Source organism: Siphateles boraxobius, unplaced genomic scaffold, assembly GCF_051911475.1.
Source record: "Siphateles boraxobius isolate OS27281-9 unplaced genomic scaffold, OSU_SipBor_1 68, whole genome shotgun sequence".
In the NCBI taxonomy this organism is placed as follows: domain Eukaryota; kingdom Metazoa; phylum Chordata; class Actinopteri; order Cypriniformes; family Leuciscidae; genus Siphateles; species Siphateles boraxobius.
The window spans coordinates 6,101,056-6,121,672 of NW_027509195.1; the positions used below are offsets into that span (position 1 = coordinate 6,101,056).

The 20,617-nt window shown below is 40.1% G+C and overlaps 1 protein-coding gene across 1 annotated transcript; it reads left to right on the forward strand.

The window, feature by feature from the left end:
- The first annotated feature begins 436 nt into the window (after positions 1 to 436).
- On the forward strand, positions 437 to 9,030 carry LOC143722551 (E3 SUMO-protein ligase ZBED1-like). The gene is made up of 4 exons (XM_077213933.1): positions 437 to 1,897; positions 2,194 to 2,520; positions 7,949 to 8,045; positions 8,930 to 9,030. Exons 1-4 carry the CDS (start codon positions 437 to 439, stop codon positions 9,028 to 9,030), a joined length of 1,986 nt encoding a protein of 661 aa, XP_077070048.1.
- Positions 9,031 to 20,617: the final 11,587 nt, after the last annotated feature.

Sequence of the window (20,617 nt, forward strand, 5' to 3'; positions counted from 1 at the left end):
ATATATGCCGGAAACATAATACTCACTGCAATGATGATCTAATCACAGACTCTTAAGTAGGCTACTTGCCTATTTAAATCCAAACAGTGTGTGTGTGTGTGTGTGTGTGTTTCATTAGTAATCAATTATATACCTGTATATATATATATATATATATATATATATATTAGGGGTGTAACGATACGCGTATTCGTATCGAACCGTTCGGTACGAGGCTTTCGGTTCGGTACGCGGTACGCATTATAAACCGAACGGTTCGTTGGACTAATTAATTACATTTGAAAAATAAAAGGGTGTGTGAAATATAATGTTATGCGCTCAATAAGGTAAACGACGCCCAAACGACGTAACAGGCAACGCCTCTGCCACCCCCGAAGAAAAAAAAACATTATGTTAGTCTCAGTTAGGCGTACGCGCTGAACAGACTCGTTGCAAAATGGCCAGTAATGCGTTTAACGGACCAGAAATAGAAGATCCTCCAATAACCAACAGATCTGGTGTTTGGGTCCACTTTGGTTTCCCTGTAAGCTATGATGGTGATGGCAAGAGAGTGGTGGATAAAAAAACAACGGTATGTCGCATCTGCTACATGACAATAGGGCACACCAACGGGAATACTTCAAACATGTCAACTCATTTACGACGACATCACCCCAGTGTGTCAGTATCCGGAACAAGACGAAAACAAGCAGAAACATACACGACACAATCTATCCCCGCAGCATTTAGACAGGCATTTCCAACTGATTCAAACAGGGCAAAACAGATCACCGCGGCGATTGGTACATTTATAGCCGCGGATATGAGACCTTACTCTGTAGTGGAAAACGCAGGTTTTAAGAACATGCTTAATGTAATTGAGCCCCGTTACACTATTCCCTCGCGAGCCCATTTCAGCCAGACTGTAATTCCTGCTTTGTACCAAAAAACAAAAGCCCAAATAGAAAACCAATTGGCCAAAGCAACAGCCGTTGCTCTGACAACAGACGGCTGGACATCAAGGGCTACACAAAGCTACCTGACTGTAACGGCACATTACATTACCGCTGAATGGGAACTGAAAAGCCACGTTCTTCAGACACGCCCCCTTGATAGTCACACGAGTGAGGATTTGGCCAAAGGGATAACAGAAGCAGTGGAAGTGTGGAAGTTGGAGAGAGCTAATCTAACTATTCCTGTGACTACTGACAATGCCAGGAATATAGTTAATGCTGTTCTTGGAGCTGCTGGACTTGGGCCACAAATAGGGTGCTTTGCCCATATCATTAATCTAGCATCTCAGAAAGCAATGGCAGTGCAGCAGATCTCTCGTCTCCTAGCAAAGATCAGAAAGATTGTGACCTTTTTTCACAGAAGCACAACAGCAGCCCATGTGTTGAAGACAAAACAGGAGTTGCTGCAGCTTCCTGTTCACAAACTCATCCAAGATATACCAACTAGATGGAATTCAAGCTATGATATGATAGAAAGATATATTGAACAGCAGGCTGCAGTGTATTCTGCAATGACAGACAAAGCTGTGAAGAAAAATGTTAAAGACATTATGACTTTGTCTGAAAACGACATGCGACTGGCTGAGAATGTTATCACAGTTTTGAAACCCTTGAAAACTGTGACAACCCTTATGTGCACCGAGTCCTCTCCATCTGCGTCCATGGTCCTTCCTATGAAAATGATGATCCTGAAATCCATGGAACTGTCTGATGATGACAGCCCAGCAGTGAGGGATGTCAAAACAGCCATCAAAAATGACCTGCAGCAGCGATACACGTTACCTGATCTTCAAGATTACCTACACAAGAGCACAGCTTTAGATCCACGTTTTAAATCACTGCAACACTTGGATGCTACCACTCGCCTGAGAGTCTATGAAGCTCTAACCACAGAGATTGTGACTGTGAGTATTGAACAAATGGTACTATTTATATTTTGCTGCTTACTATATTTTTGATTAATTATTTGCATACCTTTAGTTTTAAGGGATTTTTTAATAACATTTTCATATCAATACTTTGACACCGAATACATCCAGATGTTATGTGCATTATAATCTGTTTGTAATGTTGTATCCCATGTCCCTGTGTATAACATTTGCAATTGCGTGTGTGATTTAGAACATTTTGTAGTAAATCCCATGCTATGGGTTATATGATGAGCATGTATCTAAGATTATTGTTGTTTATATTTCTCAAGGAGCAAGCTACGAGCACCACAGAGCCAGCAACCTCCATAGAGACAGTGGACTTGGAGCCCTCAACATCACCTCCACGAGAAAAGAAATCAGCCATGACTGAGCTTTTTGGAGGAATGTTCATGATGACCCATCATCATGATTCAAGCCCCAAATCTGTGGCCAAATTGGCAGAGGAGGAGATGAAATTGTACATGGTAGTGGACTCTATTCCCGTGGATGCAGATCCACTAAAATGGTGGAAAAACCATGAGCACTTATACCCTCATTTTGCCAGGTTGGCACAGCGTTACTTGGCTGTGCCTGGAACCTCTGTCCCTAGCGAGAGGGTATTTTCCACTGCTGGGGACATTGTTTCATCAAGCAGATCTGTGCTGTCCACAAAAAATGTGGACATTCTCATCTTTCTGAAAAAAAACTTAACAATTGAGTAAAAACACACTCCACATAAAGAGTTATAGAGTTCCAGATAAAAACAAAATTGTATTTGTATCTTTGTATTTGTTCATAACTACAACAATATTACATTTTCATTTTTTTTTTTATAAGGAGCTGTTTTTGTTTTACACAGTATGCTGCTAAGAAAATACCATAGAAGATGGGTAAAGTATTGCTCCATCATTGTTCAATGTAAACAAAAAAGTCATACTTAAGTTCTAATGAATAAAACATTTTAAAAAATCTGGCATTTTTTTTTCTTTTTGCTGTATCTATCTAAACTATACCGAACCGTACCGAACCGAACCGTGACACCAGTGTACCGTACCGAACCGAACCGTGAATTTTGTGAACCGTTACACCCTTAATATATATATATATATATATATATATATATATATATATATATATATATATATATATATATTTATAGCCTATATATACACTCACACACACACACACATAGGCCTATATATATATAGAATTAAATAACTAATTATAATAAATTTTATTGGTCGATAGTTCAATAGTAGCCTACCTGTCTAAACAAATTAGCAGTCTATAATCAATAATTAAATGAATTAAACGTCACAAAAGGTTCTGCTTTTTATGAACAGAAGCTTAGCCCATACTTTCCAGCAGGTGAAAATCCACTGTGAATGTATCATTCAAGCTGTTTTAAAACGCTCTGAGAGTCTGTGCAACTGCACTTTGGCATTAAGTTGGTGTTAAGCAAGAGTTTATTCGCATGATTGACAGCCCCTCAATCATCTATGGCCCTGTCCCAAATGGCACACACCGGACTTGTGGACTTCCTCAGAGTCCACACTTCGGTGACGTCATGTAGTGCAGACCTATAGGGCCCTTAGCGCGAGTCCGCGAGGGCGCATTGAGAGGAATTTTTGGGACAGACTCGATCGTCACGCCGGAAACAGGAATAAGGTCTCAGCTCAGACGTCGAAGCTGAATAAACTTAAAGGTCATCTCATCAGTCCCTTTATTAGAAAAATATCACAAATATCATTAAAAAAAATTACAGTCTTTAGCATCGAGAACAGGATTTATTTTATTTTCCCAAATCTTATGTCCATGTGAACTACACAGCCTGCTTTTACAGTTCTATAATTGTATTTGCCACCTGGGCATTAGAATAGATGTCATGGTTATGTAAATGATCAATACAGTTGTACATAATAATACATAATGTTCAATTTTAACACAAAATTAAAATGTAAATGAGTTTAAGAAAAATGTATAGGTTTCAATATTCATACTACGTTTATATGACTCAGTAAAGCCATGACATTCGGTTCTATTTATGTAATGAATCATAATGCGATCGTATTATTTAACACGCTATTATTATGTTTGAGATAACAACCCCTGGTCGATAATGTTTGTATAAACTGTTAGTAACAACTGGTAAAATGTACGCCTATATCATAAAGCCATGTTAACAGTCCGTGAGCGAAATCTCCTCCTATCCGTTTTCTGATTGGCATTGATTGCTGGATAGTTAAAGTGCGTGGAGCCTGCATCTCTGCGGGCTTCGCGGAAGACCGCTTCAAGGGTACAAAGGGGGCGCTGCTGTGCACACTTCAGAGCGTTAAAATGCTAAATGGGACGGCCTACGGACTCGTAGACTCGGTGAGCACGCGCAATTTAAGTCCACGAGACCGAAAGTCCGCATGAAGTGCGCCATTTGGGTCAGGACCTATTAGTTTATCACAATGTCCTGGGTTCATTTCAGCTTCTAGTTCGTAATTCAGCCACTTTCTTTTTACACAGATCAACTCCTCAACAGTGCTCCTTCTACTCAACAGTACGTGCACCTCAAAGATGGCGAACTAAAACGAACAGTTTTAACAGAAAATACACACAAGCCATTATGGCGTTCTCTGTGCGTAACTTCCATCCAGTAGCATTTATAGGGCAACGGAGTCTGCCCTCTAGTGGTGACTAAAAAATACTACACAACAGGGTCACAGGTCACAGGCATAAAAAGCACACTGCTGCTGAAAAAACCAAAGCTGTCATTCATTCATATATATTTGATGGCCATGGAGGAGAGAGGATACAGCAAACTGCCAGCAACTGCTCACAAAGACAAGCAGGAAAATCCAGATCGGACAGTTCGTGTCAGTTTAAACTATCTTGTACAAGAAAACAAACAAACAAATAAATTAATAAATATTAGATAACAAGCACTTCTTATTGTCCTTTATAGAGCAATTTTTTTTTACAGTTTTTCTGAATTGCTAGAAAACATTTTCGAAACAATCACTCACTTTCTCAAAACCTTAAACACTAAAACAAATTTTCAAACCACATTCACAAAATATGGCAAAATCAAACAATTGCCTCAAACCATTTTATCTGTGCTCAAAATCAAACTATACTCTCAGATCCTACACACAGCGAGTCAAAATGATAAACACTACAGATCATTCATTAGACACTACATTTAAAAAAGGGAGAACACTGAATCCAAAGCCTGCAGTTACAGAAATAAGTATATTGTAACAAAGTAAACATATTTTGCAATTACGTAAAAAAGTATAGTAATGACAACTTACAGTAGTAAGGTGAATAAATTGTATACTGTATCCCCTGCAAGTATAGTATTGTACTGAATACTAGGCCTATCGAATGTCTGTATACCACTTGCATACTGTGAAAATACAGTGACCCAACTGCAAAAGTCAAAAAGGTTACAGTAAAAAACTCTAAATGAAAAGCATATTACAGCACTCAGAAGAGTTGTGTAAATGCAAAATCAAGGTCAGTGAGAGAGATTGATTTTGCTTCATTATCATGTCTTCATGTTAGTCCGGCCGGAGGAGGTTGTCCACATCACAGACAATGTCATCTCTGCAGGCAAAGGGGAAAACCCTAAAGCAGATCCAGCCTTGACAACATTCTCCACACCTTGCATCCTCTTCCTGCTTGTTCACCTCCTTTTACTCATCCTCTTCCTTCTCTCCCTCTTATATTGTTTTTCCAACCATTGTTGGTATCAACATGCAGTACAACATTTTGAGTACATTTTGGGACTCTGAACTGACTTGTATTACAGTTGGTTTGGTCACATCATTAGAAATAAGTGTGAACAATTTTGAGTCGTTGTGTGCAAACCAACGACAACTGTGTTGTAGTTGTGTTTAACTTTCGAGAGAATGTGTTTAGAGTTTTACAAAAAGAGTAGGCCTACATGAGATTTGCAAACAGTGTTTTAACTAGCTGAACTTGTTTAATGTTTTACAGAAAGAGTGATTTATTCGACAAATTGGTTTAAGCTATTGAGAATTTGGTTCACAGAAAGGGATTTATTGTTTTAGGAATTCAGAAAAACTGTAATACACTTCGGCTCTTCCAGAAGAACATATGTCATTACTTTAAATAGGCTACCAGCACTAGCCAACCGACAATACCGTACTTATAACACCCTCTAGTGGTGAATAGGTGAAGCGCAATCTCACTCGTCTAAAACTCGTCTCACTCATCTAAAAACGGGCTTTAACCTTACGTTTTGCATAGTTACATTTAAACGAGGTCTTAAAGTTAAATTCAGCTGCCGATACATGAGCTCGACCTTATTTAATCCTGCAAATGTCAACACATCTTTCACGAAATGAGACAAACTGACAATCTACACAAAAAGAAACAAAACACTCCATGAGGGCAGTAGAGTATGTTCATTAGCAAAAGTTTCGTTGTGTGCACTAAATGATCACATTTTATAGATTTTTTACAATTAAATCTTACCGTTTGTTTGGTGATATATGGGTTGCTTGAGTCGAGCAGCCAAGCTGGTGTGCAGCTTGATTGACGATGATGTCATAAAATGGAGACCTTAATCCGCTAAAAGTTTCCGCAAAAATTGCATATTTAGGCTACTTACCAATTAATTCGACAAAACGATGGAAAACCAATGTCAAAAAAATAATTTCCGGTACATAAAAATCACAAATTTCCTAAAGCTTCTTTACCTGACGGAGGTCATCTTATCGTTTTTATTTACATTTATCCGAAATTATGCAGTATGGCCAATCAAATATATTTTGATTTGATCTTCTATTCTATCAGGTTCTCCGAACTGTCCTCCTGATTAATTGGGTGTTTAAAAATCGATAAAAATTTTTAAAAATGTTGATTCTGCTATTTGCTGCCTTCTGAACTATTTCAGCCATATAATATGGCTACTACCGATAGATCAGTGTGTCACTTCAACAATCGCAAAGTAGGCTATTCACAACTTTGCTCACCAAAAAAAAAAAAAAAAAAAAAAGGTATAAGTTAAGTCTTAACACTTAACAAATAAACTGGCCACTTTATTAGGTACACCTAGCTAGTACAGGTTTGGACTCCTTTAGCCTTTAGAACTGCCTCAATTATTTGTGGCATAGATTCAACAAGAAACATTCCTCAGAGATTTTGGTCCATATTGACATACAGCTGTCATGAACAACCGGACTAGGTTAGATCCAAACGCAGCGTGAGTTTATTCACAGGGTAGTCAAACAGGCAATGGGTCAAATACACAGACAGGAACAGACTAGACTAGGAAAACTAGGAAACGCTCGGAGATGTACACAACAGTGAAACAAGACTTCGCAAAGGACAGAGGAGAAACACAGGTTTAAATCAGGAACTCAATAACCAATAATGAAACACAGCTGAACATAATAACATAATGAGTCCATGGGGAAAAACATAACACAATGAGAGAGTGCCCTCCAGTGGCTCTCGAGGGCACTACAGCTGCCGATCGTCACAACAGCAGGATCAAGCAGTTGCTGCAGATTTATTGGCTGCACATCCATGATGCAAATCTCCCTTTCCACCACATCCCAAAGGTGCTTTATTGGATTGAGATCTGGAGACTGTGGAGGCCATTTGGGTAACCAGTTTTAAGAAACCAGTTTGAGATGATTTGAGCTTTATGACGGTGTTTTATCCTGCTGGAAGTAGCCATCAGAAGATGTGTACACTGGTCATAAAGGGATGGACATGACAGCAACAAAACTCAGTTAAATACTGGCTGTGGCGTTTAAATGATGCTCAGTGTGTCCTAAGAGGCCCAAAGTGTGCCAAGAAAATATTCTCACACCATTATACCACCAACAGCAGCCTAAACCATTGATGCAAGGCAGGATGGATCCATGTTTTCATGTTGTTCAAGGCCAAATTCTGACCTTATATCTGAATGTCACAGCAGAAATCGAGACTCAGACGACGCAACGTTACTTAACGCTTGCTCTTCTATTGTCCAATTTTGGTGAGTCAGTGTGAATTGTAGCTTCTGTTTCCTGTTCTTAGCTGACAGGAGTGGCACCGGTGTGGTCTTCTGCTGATGCCCATCAGCTTCAAGATTTGGCACCGGTGTGGTCTTCTGCTGATGCCCATCAGCTTCAAGGTTTGATGTATTGTGTGTTCAGAGATGCTCTTCTGCAGACCTCGGTTCTAACGAGGTTGTTTTCTATCAGCTGGAACCAGTCTGCTCATTCTCCTCTGAAGCAAGGCAGTTTCGCCTACAGAACTGTTGCTCACTGGATAATTTCTCTTTTTTGGACCATTTTCTGTAAACCCTAGAGATGGTTGTGTGTGGAAATCCCAGTAGATCAGCAGTTTCTGAAATACTCAGACCAGCCCGTCTGGCACCAACAACCAGGCCACGTTCAGAATCAGTTAAATAACATTTCTGCTTCAATTTGATGCATATAATCTATGGCGAAGGATTTGATCATGTAAATCGGGAGGACAGAGAAGGGTGAGATCTACTCTTCTTGATGGTGATCAGGTTGCCAGCACTCCTTGAATGATTCATCTGTCCTCATGGTCAGGTTATTTGTTTCAGGATATATCATCCAACCATCCCATGATCCCCTCTGGTTGCATCTATCGCACACATAGTATCCAGAAAACTGCTTTACACACTTGACCATAGCTTTTGCTGGAGCATCGCAGGTAACACATCTTACTTGGATGTTTAAGCATCTGCCTCCTCAGGTCAGACCATCCTGAATTAGTCTTTCAGAGCTGCAGAATATCTGCTTGGATGTTTTGAGAGGTGATCTGCCACAATAAACTTTACACCCTCGACAGCATCTTTGGTAGAAAGTTCAAAGTGGTTCTCATTTCTAAATAGTGTCCTTGCAGTATGGGGAAGTTCTTCATGTCCATGTTTTTTTTTAAGGATGTTTAAGAGAGCATCCACAGCATTATGTTTAATTTGAAACAAACAAGCCCATTCTGAAAGTTGTTCTCTGAGCATGGGTGTACTGTCTTGTTCGCTCTCAGAACTTGACGGGGCTGGATCTGAAAACAAAAAAACTTTCCTCCTCAAAGAGCTGGTTGTGACTAAGACTTTCAGTTTCAGGAATGCTGGCCATCTCAACTGAACTGTTAGTTTCTTTGTTGGTTGCCTTCTTTTGTGCCCTTGACACTCTAGCCCAGATATTGTTGAACTGCCTCCTACACTCTTTGGATGTCATCTACTCAGTGGCGGCTGTTTGAGGTCTCTTACCCCCGTTGTTGTCCACAAAACTTCAGTACCGACACTTTGAAATAAAAGGCAGGGAATGCAAAAAAGGGCATTGCTAACATCACATCCAACAGCCACCTCCGTTTATCATAACAAGCGCGGGTGAAGCTCGGGGTGTAGCTTCCTCCTCTGTCACTGGCCTGCTGCTGGATTTGTAAATTGGGTTGGTCCGGTCCGAGATCCTTTATCCTTTTCTTTTCTTCCAGCGAATGGCTTCTGAAAGGGTTTTATTGTAAATCAATAACAGAATTTGGTTTAACTGCTGCCATTATCAGAATCAGAAAGAGCTTTATTGCCAAGTGTGCTTGCACACACAAGGAATTTGTTTTGGTGCTGAGGCTTCCAGTGGACTACACAAATACAACAAGAAACATGAAACATAATACTACAAATTATAAGAATAAAGAATAAAAATAAAAATATATGAGAATAAAAAGTATCACAGTTAGGTTTAGTCAGAATAGACATTTCCAGATTTACAGATTATGAACATATTTACAGTGTTTTGAATATTATAATAAATAAATCTAAATATAAGTATAAGTATCACCTGAGTTGTAGGATATTGCACTAAACAGTGGGAGTATTGCACTTAGAGGCATATGCCTTGGGAGGTGTGTTAACTGTTCAGAAGGGAAATGGGCTGTGGGAAGAAACTGTTCCTGTGCCGAGATGTTCTTGTGGCCAGTGAACTAAGTCTCCGTCTTGACGGTAACAGTTCAAACAGGTGGTGACCAGGGTGAGTGAGTCTGTGATGATTTTACCTGCTCTCTTCCTCACTCTGGAAGAGTACAGGTCCTGGAGGGATGGCAGGGGGGCACCAATGATCCTCTCCGCAGTCCGGACTGTCCGTTGTAGTCTCCTGATGTCTGATTTGGTAGCTGAACCAAACCAGACAGTGATGGATGTGCATAAGACAGACTCGATGACGGCTGAGTAGAACTGAATCAGCAGCTCCTGTGTCAAGTTGAACTTCCTCAGCTGGCGAAGGAAGTACAGTCTCTGCTGGGCTTTTTTTACAATGGAGTCAATGTGATTGTCCCACTTCAGATCCTGAGAGATGGTAGTGCCCAGGAACCTGAATGACTCCACTGCTTCCACAGTGCTGTTCATGATGGTGAGTGGGGGGAGTGCTGAGCTGTTCCTCCTGAAGTCCACGATCATCTCCACTGTTTTGAGCGTGTTCAACTCAAGGTTGTTATAACTGCACCAGACAGCCAGCTGTTCAACCTCCAGTCTGTAAGCAGACTCGTCACCGTTCCGGATGAGGCCGATGACAGTGGTGTCGTCGGCAAATTTCAGGAGCTTGACAGAGGGGTCTTTAGAAGTGCAGTCATTAGTGTACAGGGAGAAGAGCAGTGGGGAGAGAACGCACCCTTGAGGGGCGCCAGTGCTGGTGGTGAGAGTCCTGGATGTGTGTTTCCCCAGTCTCACTCGCTGCTGCCAGTCCGTCAGGAAACTGGAGATCCACTGACAGATCGAGGATGGTATGGAGAGCTGGGTCAGTTTGGCTGTGAGAAGATCAGGCATGATGGTATTGAAGGCTGAACTGAAGTCCACAAAGAGGATCCTTGCATAAGTCCCTGGTCTGTCGAGATGTTGCAGGATATAATGCAGTCCCATGTTGACTGCATCATCCACAGACCTGTTTGCTCTGTAAGCAAACTGAAAGGGATCCAGCAGGGCTCCAGTGATGTCCTTCAGGTGGGCCAACACCAGTCTTTCAAACGACTTCATGACCACAGAAGTGAGAGCGACAGGTCTGTAGTCATTAAGTCCAGTGATTTTGGTTTTTTTGGGGAGCGGAATGATAGTGGAGCGTTTGAAGCAGCAGGGAACTTCACACTGTTCCAATGATCTATTGAAGATCTGCGTGAAGACCGGGGCCAGTTGGTCAGCACAGGCTTTTAAACAAGCAGATGAGATGGCGTCTGGGCCTGAGGCTTTCCTAGTCTTCTGTTTTTTGAAGACTCGGCTCACGTCCTCCACACAGACCTTAAGCTCAGGTTGGATGGCAGGAGGTGCAGGAGGTGATGGTGAATGTGTGAAGTGCAGGTTAGAGCCGGTGTGTGGTGTGAATGAGGGCTTTTCAAACCTGCAATAAAATGAATTTAAATCGTCAGCCAGGTGTTGATTGTCCACAGATCGGGGGGATGGTGACTTGTAGTTGGTGATGTTCCTCAGGCCATTCCAGACTGATAATGGGTCGTTGGATGAAAACTGGTTTTTCAGTTTTTCAGAGTAGCTTCTTTTAGCAACTCTGATCTCCTTTGTCAGTCTGTTTCTGGCCTGGTTATACAAGATTTTATCCCCACTTCTGTAAGCATCCTCTTTGGCATGACGAAGGTGTTTGAGTTTCCCAGTAAACCATGGTTTATCATTAGTGAATGATAAGAATGTCCTGGTAGGAATGCATGTATCCTCACAGAAACTTATATATGATGTTACAGTATCTGTGAGCTCATCCAGATCGGTGGTAGCAGCTTCAAAAACAGTCCAATCAGTGCAATCAAAGCAGGCCTGTAGATCCTGCTCTGCTTCATTGTTCCATCTTTTAACAGTCCTTAACACAGGTTTAGCTGATTTCAGTTTCTGCCTGTAGGGCACGCGTCTGGAGGGATGTAAACATTCACGAGAATGAAAGAGGAAAACTCCCGTGGCGAGTAGAAAGGTTTGCAATTAATGAAATGGTTCTCTAAGTTAGGAGAGCATATCTTGTTCAGTGTTGTTATATCTGGACACCAATTTCGTTAATGTAGAAACACAATCCACCACCTCTCGTTTTCCCCGTTAGCTCCGCGATGCGATCCGCTCGGAACAGCTGGAAGCCCGGCAGATGTATTGCGTTGTCCGGTATGGCTTCACTCAGCCAGGTTTCAGTGAAGCACAGAGCAGCAGAGTTAGAAAAATCCTTGTTAATCCTTGTGAGCAGGAGTAGTTCGTCCATTTTGTTAGGAAGGGATCGGAGGTTCGCAAGATGAATGCTGGGGAGTGTAGTGCGCAGGCCGCGCTCGCGGAGTTTAACCAGCGCGCCGGCACGCTTCTCGCGTTTGCATCTGACCGCGCGTTTGAACAACAGCGCTGCACCTCCGACGAGAATGTCCAGCAAAACGTCTGAATAATCAAAAACTGTATAGTTTTCTGGTGTGTGTTTCCTAATGTCAAGTAGTTCGTCTTTGGTGAAACTGATGGTGAAAATAATGACTAAACACAGGACAAACGAACAAAAACAACACTATCTCAACGCTATAACAACATTATCTCAACGAAAGTGATCAGCCTAGCAAGGTTTTGGCGTAGTCGCCTGCGCACTCGCAGTAGTGGCCAAGAGCGTAAAGTTGAATGACAGATGAAGAGAACAAATCAGATTAGGTAAAATAACATGTATCCAATTCTGATTCGCCAGGGACGCAGCGACCTGCGTTTGGAGGAGAATCTTTAAGAAACCAATCAGAGACCAGCTTCAGGTCATATGCTGCCCGAAAATTTAAGGACTCAGATAGACATCCATTTGTCCGGCGTCCCTCGCCCAGGAAATCGCATGAAACATATTGAAAAACAGAGAAAATAGTTAACCGATTAAAGACAGTTTTTATTAAATGCTGAGGCTCTTACTACCAGCCTGCACATCGTATGAGTAAACTATTTTTTTTTCTTTAATTTTTATATCATTTTTGTATACATGTATGTTTCTGGAATTTTGATGGGGGCGGCGCCCTAGCACCCTCTATTGACAAGCCACCACTGCATCAAGCTACTGTTCTGGTGTCTCTGCCAATAATCCAATAAATTAAGATTTTCAGTGTACTTGTAGATTTAATCTGCCATATTTGCTAGAAGTATGAAGGCTGAGAAAATAGAAATAAACACAAATTAATATATATACAACTTTTGGTTTTAATGATGTATTAGTAAATGTTGGAAATTAGCTTAATAAATGCTGTAGAAGTATTTTTCATTCTTAATTTCTGTCTTAAGTCTTGCAACCACAGAAACGTGCACGAAACAACATGCTCACTAGTTAACAGGTGATATAATCTAACCCAATCAACTTAACGTGATTTTAAAGTTATTACATAACCGATCACAAGCGCAATTAACGTTAGAATAAAAAAAATATATTTGATATATACATACTTTATGCAAATCTTTCCTCACAACTCGTCAGAGCACATGGTTTTACGTAGACTCACTTCAGCCATGAGGAAACCCGTCCTGTTGTCTCCAACGGAAGCAGAGGTAATTTAGAGAAATTCATTAAAGATTTCCTACGCTTGGTGGCCCACAGGGAGGGTGTAATTTATGGTATCCACATTTTTATGTTATAAATACAAAGTGTATTGTTTTGTTTGAATAAGTGGACTCAGAATATGAACGCAACGTGCAAAGTTTCACGCTGAGCGATTCCCGGTGAAATACTGGCATAAAGTTGGCTTGACACTGGATATTCGACATTCGCACATTTAGGGACCGTCTCTAAAGTTACATACGACATTGCATGTTTCTAACTTCAATAGCATTTGAAGAGAATGACTTAAAACCAACAAGTCATAAAACCAACTGTACAAGTGTTGTACAAGTACAAGTGTTGATGTAGGTGCATGCCAGTGTAGTGTTACAAATTTATTAAAATGTTTTCATTTAGGTTCCAATACTATAGTATATAAACGGAGACAGTTTCGTATACTGAATTCAGCATTTAAGGTTATGATGATGATGATATTTGCTGTGAAACAGTTTTCCAGCAAGAGAGTCCGGCAAATCCTGTTTTTCTGTATCTGGCTCTATCCACCCTGATATTCCTGTTTCTCTCTATTGTAAGCAGATTACTGAAACTTTGGTAGTTTCACTGTTTGAATAGTTATGCTGATTGGAATTGGTAACACTTTCTGTATAGGGCCGGTTCCTAAACCGGTATACATCATTTACATGCTTTGTTCATCACAATGTGAAGCCCTGCCCCTAAAATGTTTATAAATTGCAAAGGAACGTTTCCCTTAGTCAGACTTGGGTAAGATGTCAGACTTGGTGACTACAGCATCGCAACAGCAAAGTCTTCAATAAAGAGTAACTTCTGCATTGAAAGATATCCCAACGTCTCCAGGTTTTTCGCTTCTAAGTCTCCTACTCTTAAGAAGAAAAAGGTTTACAACAGATACACTTAAGAAGAAAAAGGTTTACAACACCAGGCATGATGCACACCTTTTAGATTTTTTGATATTTAAGAAAATAAACTGTCAAATCATATGTAAATATTGTTATTTTTGAGAGGGGGTAAAATCTGTGCGTGGCAGGGGGAGCTGCCACTCGATCTGTCACTCAACCCATCACCGGTAGGGGCAGCTGCCACTCGACCCGTCACCGTTATATGCGACTGCCACTCGACCCATCACCATTATGTGTGCTTGCCTCGGGACCCGTCACGGATATATGCGCCTGCCTTAGGGAAGAACGGTACACACAATAGGTCAATATTCACCATTAACTAAACGCTTTTCACCTGCCTTACAGCTACCAGACACTCCGACTGATGCATATGATCAAATAGACAGTTAGACATGCATCCCGTGTTTACTTCTGCTCTTATTTAGCCTACTTATTTGCCACCTTAGGCTACTTTATATTTTTTTCCGCAGTTTTAATCCGGAGCGCGAGTCTTGACACTTACTAAGCGTCGTGCCAGCCACAACCTAGTGTCACGCCTACCTCAAGATCTCTCACAGTTTACATGTACCAGACTATGATGCACATGTGCGAACAGACAGTGCAATCCTATTCTTATTTATCATTTTATCTCGTATTTTATTCCGTCTTTTTTCCCATAATGGAGCGCGCATCACGCCACAACTTAGCGTCGTGCCTGCCTCAAGATCTCTCTCTGTTTACTAGTGGTGGGGGAAAAAATCGATTCTGTTCAGTATCGCGATATTTTGCGCACGCAATTATATCGATACAGGAGCGCAAAGTATTGCGATATTTAATTATAAAATTATCTGTTTTACTTTCTGGTTTTCTCAGAGTTTACTCTGATCATTTACATTTGCGTATTACATCCACAAGGTGACGCTTGTTGCGGTGCTTTGTTGTCGTACATTCAACAGCAAATTCAAATGAAAATGGCTTCAATATTACGGTTGTACACGACACTCCGTCTTCTTTCAAATCGAAAGTGTGGGTAAATTTCGGTTTTATGATTATTCTCAGGTTTATGTTACTCTATTATGTCTGCTTTATGTTACTCTATTGTATTTAAATCATTTTAAGTTATGTGCTGGGAACTATTTTTCACTGCTTGAGAACATTTGTTGAAATCGCCCCCTAAACACTCATTCACTAAGTTAGGCCTATTCCCTAAGTTTGTCCACTAATACTGTTCACTCACTTGAAGGAGTGAATGAAAACGAGTAAGCGTATTTGGACAGGCGTTGAGCGTACACTAGCCTACATTCATTAATGCTGTGCAATGTGGGACAGAGACGCGATCTGACACGCGTCCCATTTTCTCGTTCATTTCACGTTCATTTAAGACTTTATTTAAATCATTTAAGATTGCTCTTATGAGAACACTCGACAAAACAGACATTTTGGCATGATTTGTGTGTTATGGTTTGTTCAAGCCTGAAAGAGAACTCGATACTGATGCGCGTCTTTTCTGTGGGTCGTGTGTGTGTGTGTGTGTAATACAGGCAGGATTTAATAATACTAAGGTATTAAGGATACTGTGTAATTGCGTTAAACATTTTTAGCGCTTTAAACTTTTTTTTGTTTGTTTTTGTTGCGGTGCCACGGTGGGGAAGTGATGAAACCAGTGTTGGGACTGAACAACGTGTAACACCGGTAACACAGACTACTGTAGCAAGCCTAGAGCTTACCATTCATGTGAGAGGTCTCCTATTCAGAGAATAATTATGTCCTGTCCTGTAATAAGGTCCTGTGTCCTGAATGTTCAAGAACAAGTTTTCAAGTTTTTGCTCTACCCTCCTAAGTTTTTGCACTTCAGTTAATGTGTAGAAGATAATGTTTACAGAATTAAATGTGACATTTAAAGTGAGTTGAGCGGTGTTATTTTCCTAACTTTTTGTAATGTCTTTGGATTATATGGGGGACATGAATCGCAATATCGCAGAATTGAATCGCAATACTTGCTGTATTGCAATATATTGAGAATCGCAATAATATTGAATTATGGCCCAAATATCGCAATACTATCGAATCGTCACATTTTTGCCAATTCCCACCCCTACTGTTTACATGTACCAGACTCTCCGATTGATGCACATGCGCAAACAGACAGTGCAATCCTGTTCTTATTTATCTATTAGTCATCTTATCTTATATTTGATTACGTCTTTTTGCCCATAATGGAGCGTGCATCACGTCACCTATAAGCGTCGCACCAGCCACAACTTAGCGTCGCGCCTGCCTCAAGAACTCTCTGTTTTACTGCCTGATACTCCAAATGACAGCTGAAGGGAAAAGCAGATGAAGATTCCTCACTAGATCGATTTATTTGTTTTAGACCTATATAGGCTGTTTTTATTTAATTTTATTTATAGAATATTGCAGAATATCAACATTTAAGAATCAGAATCAGAAAGAGCTTTATTGCCAAGTGTGCTTGCACACACAAGGAATTTTCCTTGGTACTGAAGCTTCCAGTGCACATATACAAATACAGATACGACAAGAAACATAGTAATACAAATTCTACAAATAAAATTATAAAGAAAATATGAAAATACTATAAAAATATATGATCACAGTTGGGTTTTGTCAGAATAAACATTTACAATTATGAACATATTTACAGTATTTTTAATAGTATGAATAAATATAAATAAATATAAATATCACCTGAATTTTTAAGATATTGCACTAAACAGTGGGAGTATTCCACTTACAGGCATATGCCTTGGGAGATATGTTAACTGTTCAGAAGGGAAATGGCCAGTTAACATATCTCCCAAGCATATGCCTGTAAGTGCAATACTCCCACTGTTTTAAGGATGAGGTCTTTGAATTTGTATCAGTGATAACTGTAAAACAATCAAAAAAAATGTTCAGGCAAAGAGCAACATTTTATTTTAATAATTAAAAAGAAATATACATTTTAATAGTCATCATTACTCACCTAGTGCATGGGGTATTACCAATCGGTTACTCTAACTTTGGCCGTTAAAAAAACCAACACAGGTACGGCAAATCCAACACAAATGGACTCGTAGCCTATGGACTCGCATTTTAATGATTAATCTAAAATAATCAAATAAAAGGGAGGACACAGCTATATTTTGCACTTGTAACTTGAGACGGTCCGTAAATGTGCCGAATATCCAGTGTCAAGTCAACTTAATGCCAGTATTTCACTAGAAATCTCTCAGCGTGAAACGTTGCACGTTACGTTCATAGTCCACCTGCCTGTTCCAATATATACCCTACATCTCCAATAAAGTGTGAGGTTGGTCTTTTTTATTGCTGTTAATACATTAAGGTGTCCTGACCGCAGGGGAATCCTGGAGAATGAGGTACAGAGGGAATCCCCAGTTCTGCAGCACATCACACAATATAAAGTTAAGAAAACTAAACAATTGAGAGAAATATATATCTATCAACTACCTCAAATTTAATGTTTTATCTGTACATCAGCATCGGGGAATAATATAATCTCGTTCACGGTAGCTGTTTACATGTGAAAAAATAACTGTGAAGACTTAAATGTAAGTTTACAGCTTTTGTGTCTTTATCAGCTTGTGATATGTAATAGCCTATACTGGCCCTGATAATCATCACAAATACGTACGCTTGCTCCATTTCTGTAAATCCGTTTTTATGAATGAATGACTCTCACCCCTTGCTCTATAGTTTTCTTCGTCAACAGCCGCTTGCACCCCCTGCTGGTGAGGTTGACTAACAGCTATGGAAATAATCAATCGGCAATCTACTGAAATTCCTGCCGTTCCAGGAAGTCAAAATGAATTTTCTGTCGAATTTAAACCACTGAATTTGTGGAAGCGAATTTGTAAAGCGAAATAAAATGGACAGAAAATTGCCTGTTGAATACTGTTGTATTTTTAAACAGAATTAATATTTTGGAAGTGAAATCTTAAAGGTAAATATGGATTATTGAATTTTCATTAATGAAAACGTGTGTGAAATGTTTTTAATTGAAATATTCACAGCTTAAATATACAATTATAGAAAATATACAAAATATAGAAAAAAAAAAAAAAACGAACCAGATTGGTGCTTGCAACACGGAGCTGCTACAGCTAATGTCCAGAGTTCCCACTCAGCTAAAACGGCAGTTATGAGGCATATACATAAAGAGAAAATGCAAATTAAAATGTCTGTCCAACATGAACAGGGCCCTTACATGTGAACAAGATGTGTTTAGCAACTTAGCCATTGTTTAAATTCCCCTAAATAGTGTTTTAGACGGCTAGCTGTAGTCTCGCGCTGAAGTCTTGCGCGTAGTAGGCTAACGTTACTTGTATGGGAGTTTGCACATCAAGTTGAAGTACAACTAGCCAAAACTGCAGAATCTCGAGGTCATGGTAAGTAAGACGATAAAAATATAAGTTCTTGTATTTTCGCATTGCCACAATTCGGAACGGCACAAACGCTAACCATTTCTTCATCACTTGTGAGCAACTCCGATCATCACTCTTCTGACACTACGCTCCTACGCACACTGCTATTTACCTTTTTCCGGCTACAACTGAGTTCGCACGGGACTTCAGCCCGAGACTACAGCTAGCCATCTAAAACACTATTTAGGTGAATTTAAACAATGGCTAAGTTGCCAAACGCATCTTGTTCACATGTAAGGCCCTGTTCATGTTGGACTGACATTTGAATTGCATTTTGTGTCTGTTAAGAGACACAAAGACACTCTTAATGTATATACCCCCATAACTGCCATTTTAGCTGAGTGAGTAGGAATGAGTTAATAGATGAAATAACTACTAATTTTAAAATACAATCAAACTACTTCACAATGATGAATCCTAAAACAAGCTATAAGATGCATTGGCATAGCAATATCAGTGTTTGACACAGGATATTTGGTATATATGTGGTGAACGGACCTCTGTCCCTTTAGGGGGGTTCGGGGGAGCCCCCCGTAAGAAAAATGTGTGCTTTTTAATGTTAAATTCACCAATCTAGTGGACTTTGAGAGTTAAAAATTAAGACCTCCAACCCATAATCAGTGTGCAAATTGAACAAAGAAAAACTCAAAACTCTTTTAGCTGTGATATAGTGTCTGTCTGCATTACACTACTACATAATAGTTATAATATTAATCCAATGACAGTAATAGCCATATATTGTAAAATAAATGCACTGAAAAATAAAAGCAACTTTCATAATAAGTTTTATACTAATTTCTATGCTTTTTTGGCGGGAACATGGTTTACAAACGCATCTCATTACAATTCTAGTAAAATGCGTAATCGTCAACTATGCAGATGTGTAAATATTGCGTAACTGGGTCATGGGTTACTACACTCATAGCCTCAGTGTTCTGAAAGTAGCCTAGTTCTGCTAGTTCTCTAGACTCACTCATTTTCTCCTGATCCTCCTCAATATCCTCATCAGACACTTGAATGGTCCGTTTCTTTTTTTCACGCTATTTCTCTGCACATTCCTTGCGTTTCTTCTCCATCTCTGACTATTTTGACAGATACACACTGACACTGCACGCTCGCTCAGACAGATACACACTGACACTGCACGCTCGCTCAGAGCCCAAACGGGGAGGAGTTTAAAGATGTGATTGGACCAGCCCAGTGTCAATCAAGAAAAGAACCAATGGGCCGCCGATGTACGAGTATTATGGGCCGTACAGACAAAAACATATTTTCTTTTTTTTTTTTAAAGAATGATCTGTATCGGCCCAAAAAGCACGTCGGCCCACCGGGAAAGTGCCCGGTATGCCCAATGGCCAGTCCATCCCTGGTGGGAGCTTTGGGCATTTGGGCAAGCACCAATCCGCTTCGTTTTATTTTATTTTTTCTATAGACAGTACTCACAAAGGTATAACGATCGAGATTAACTTAAAAATTGCCCTGAGTTCTCATTTAATGCAATGCATATTTTCCAAGTAGTGCAATTCAAGAAACTTTTTTGTTTCAAAAACATTTGTCATTATTTTACTTCCATACACAAGTCAACGATTTGGTGACATACAATGATGATCTAGCACATACAGTAACAGAGCACACATGGAGAAGAAATAGGGAAGCGGCATGGCAGATCACAAGGGCAGGTGGGACAAATGATTAAATCAGAAGCAAACGAGGGAGAGCAGGTGGGAAAAACTAACCAATAAACAGATAACAAGATGGGTGGGGCCAGTGCCGTCGCAGGTGGGGTGCGAGGCCCTGTGCGAACTTGAAATGTCCTTGCACAGAGCGGCTGAGACACGAATAGATGTTTTAAAT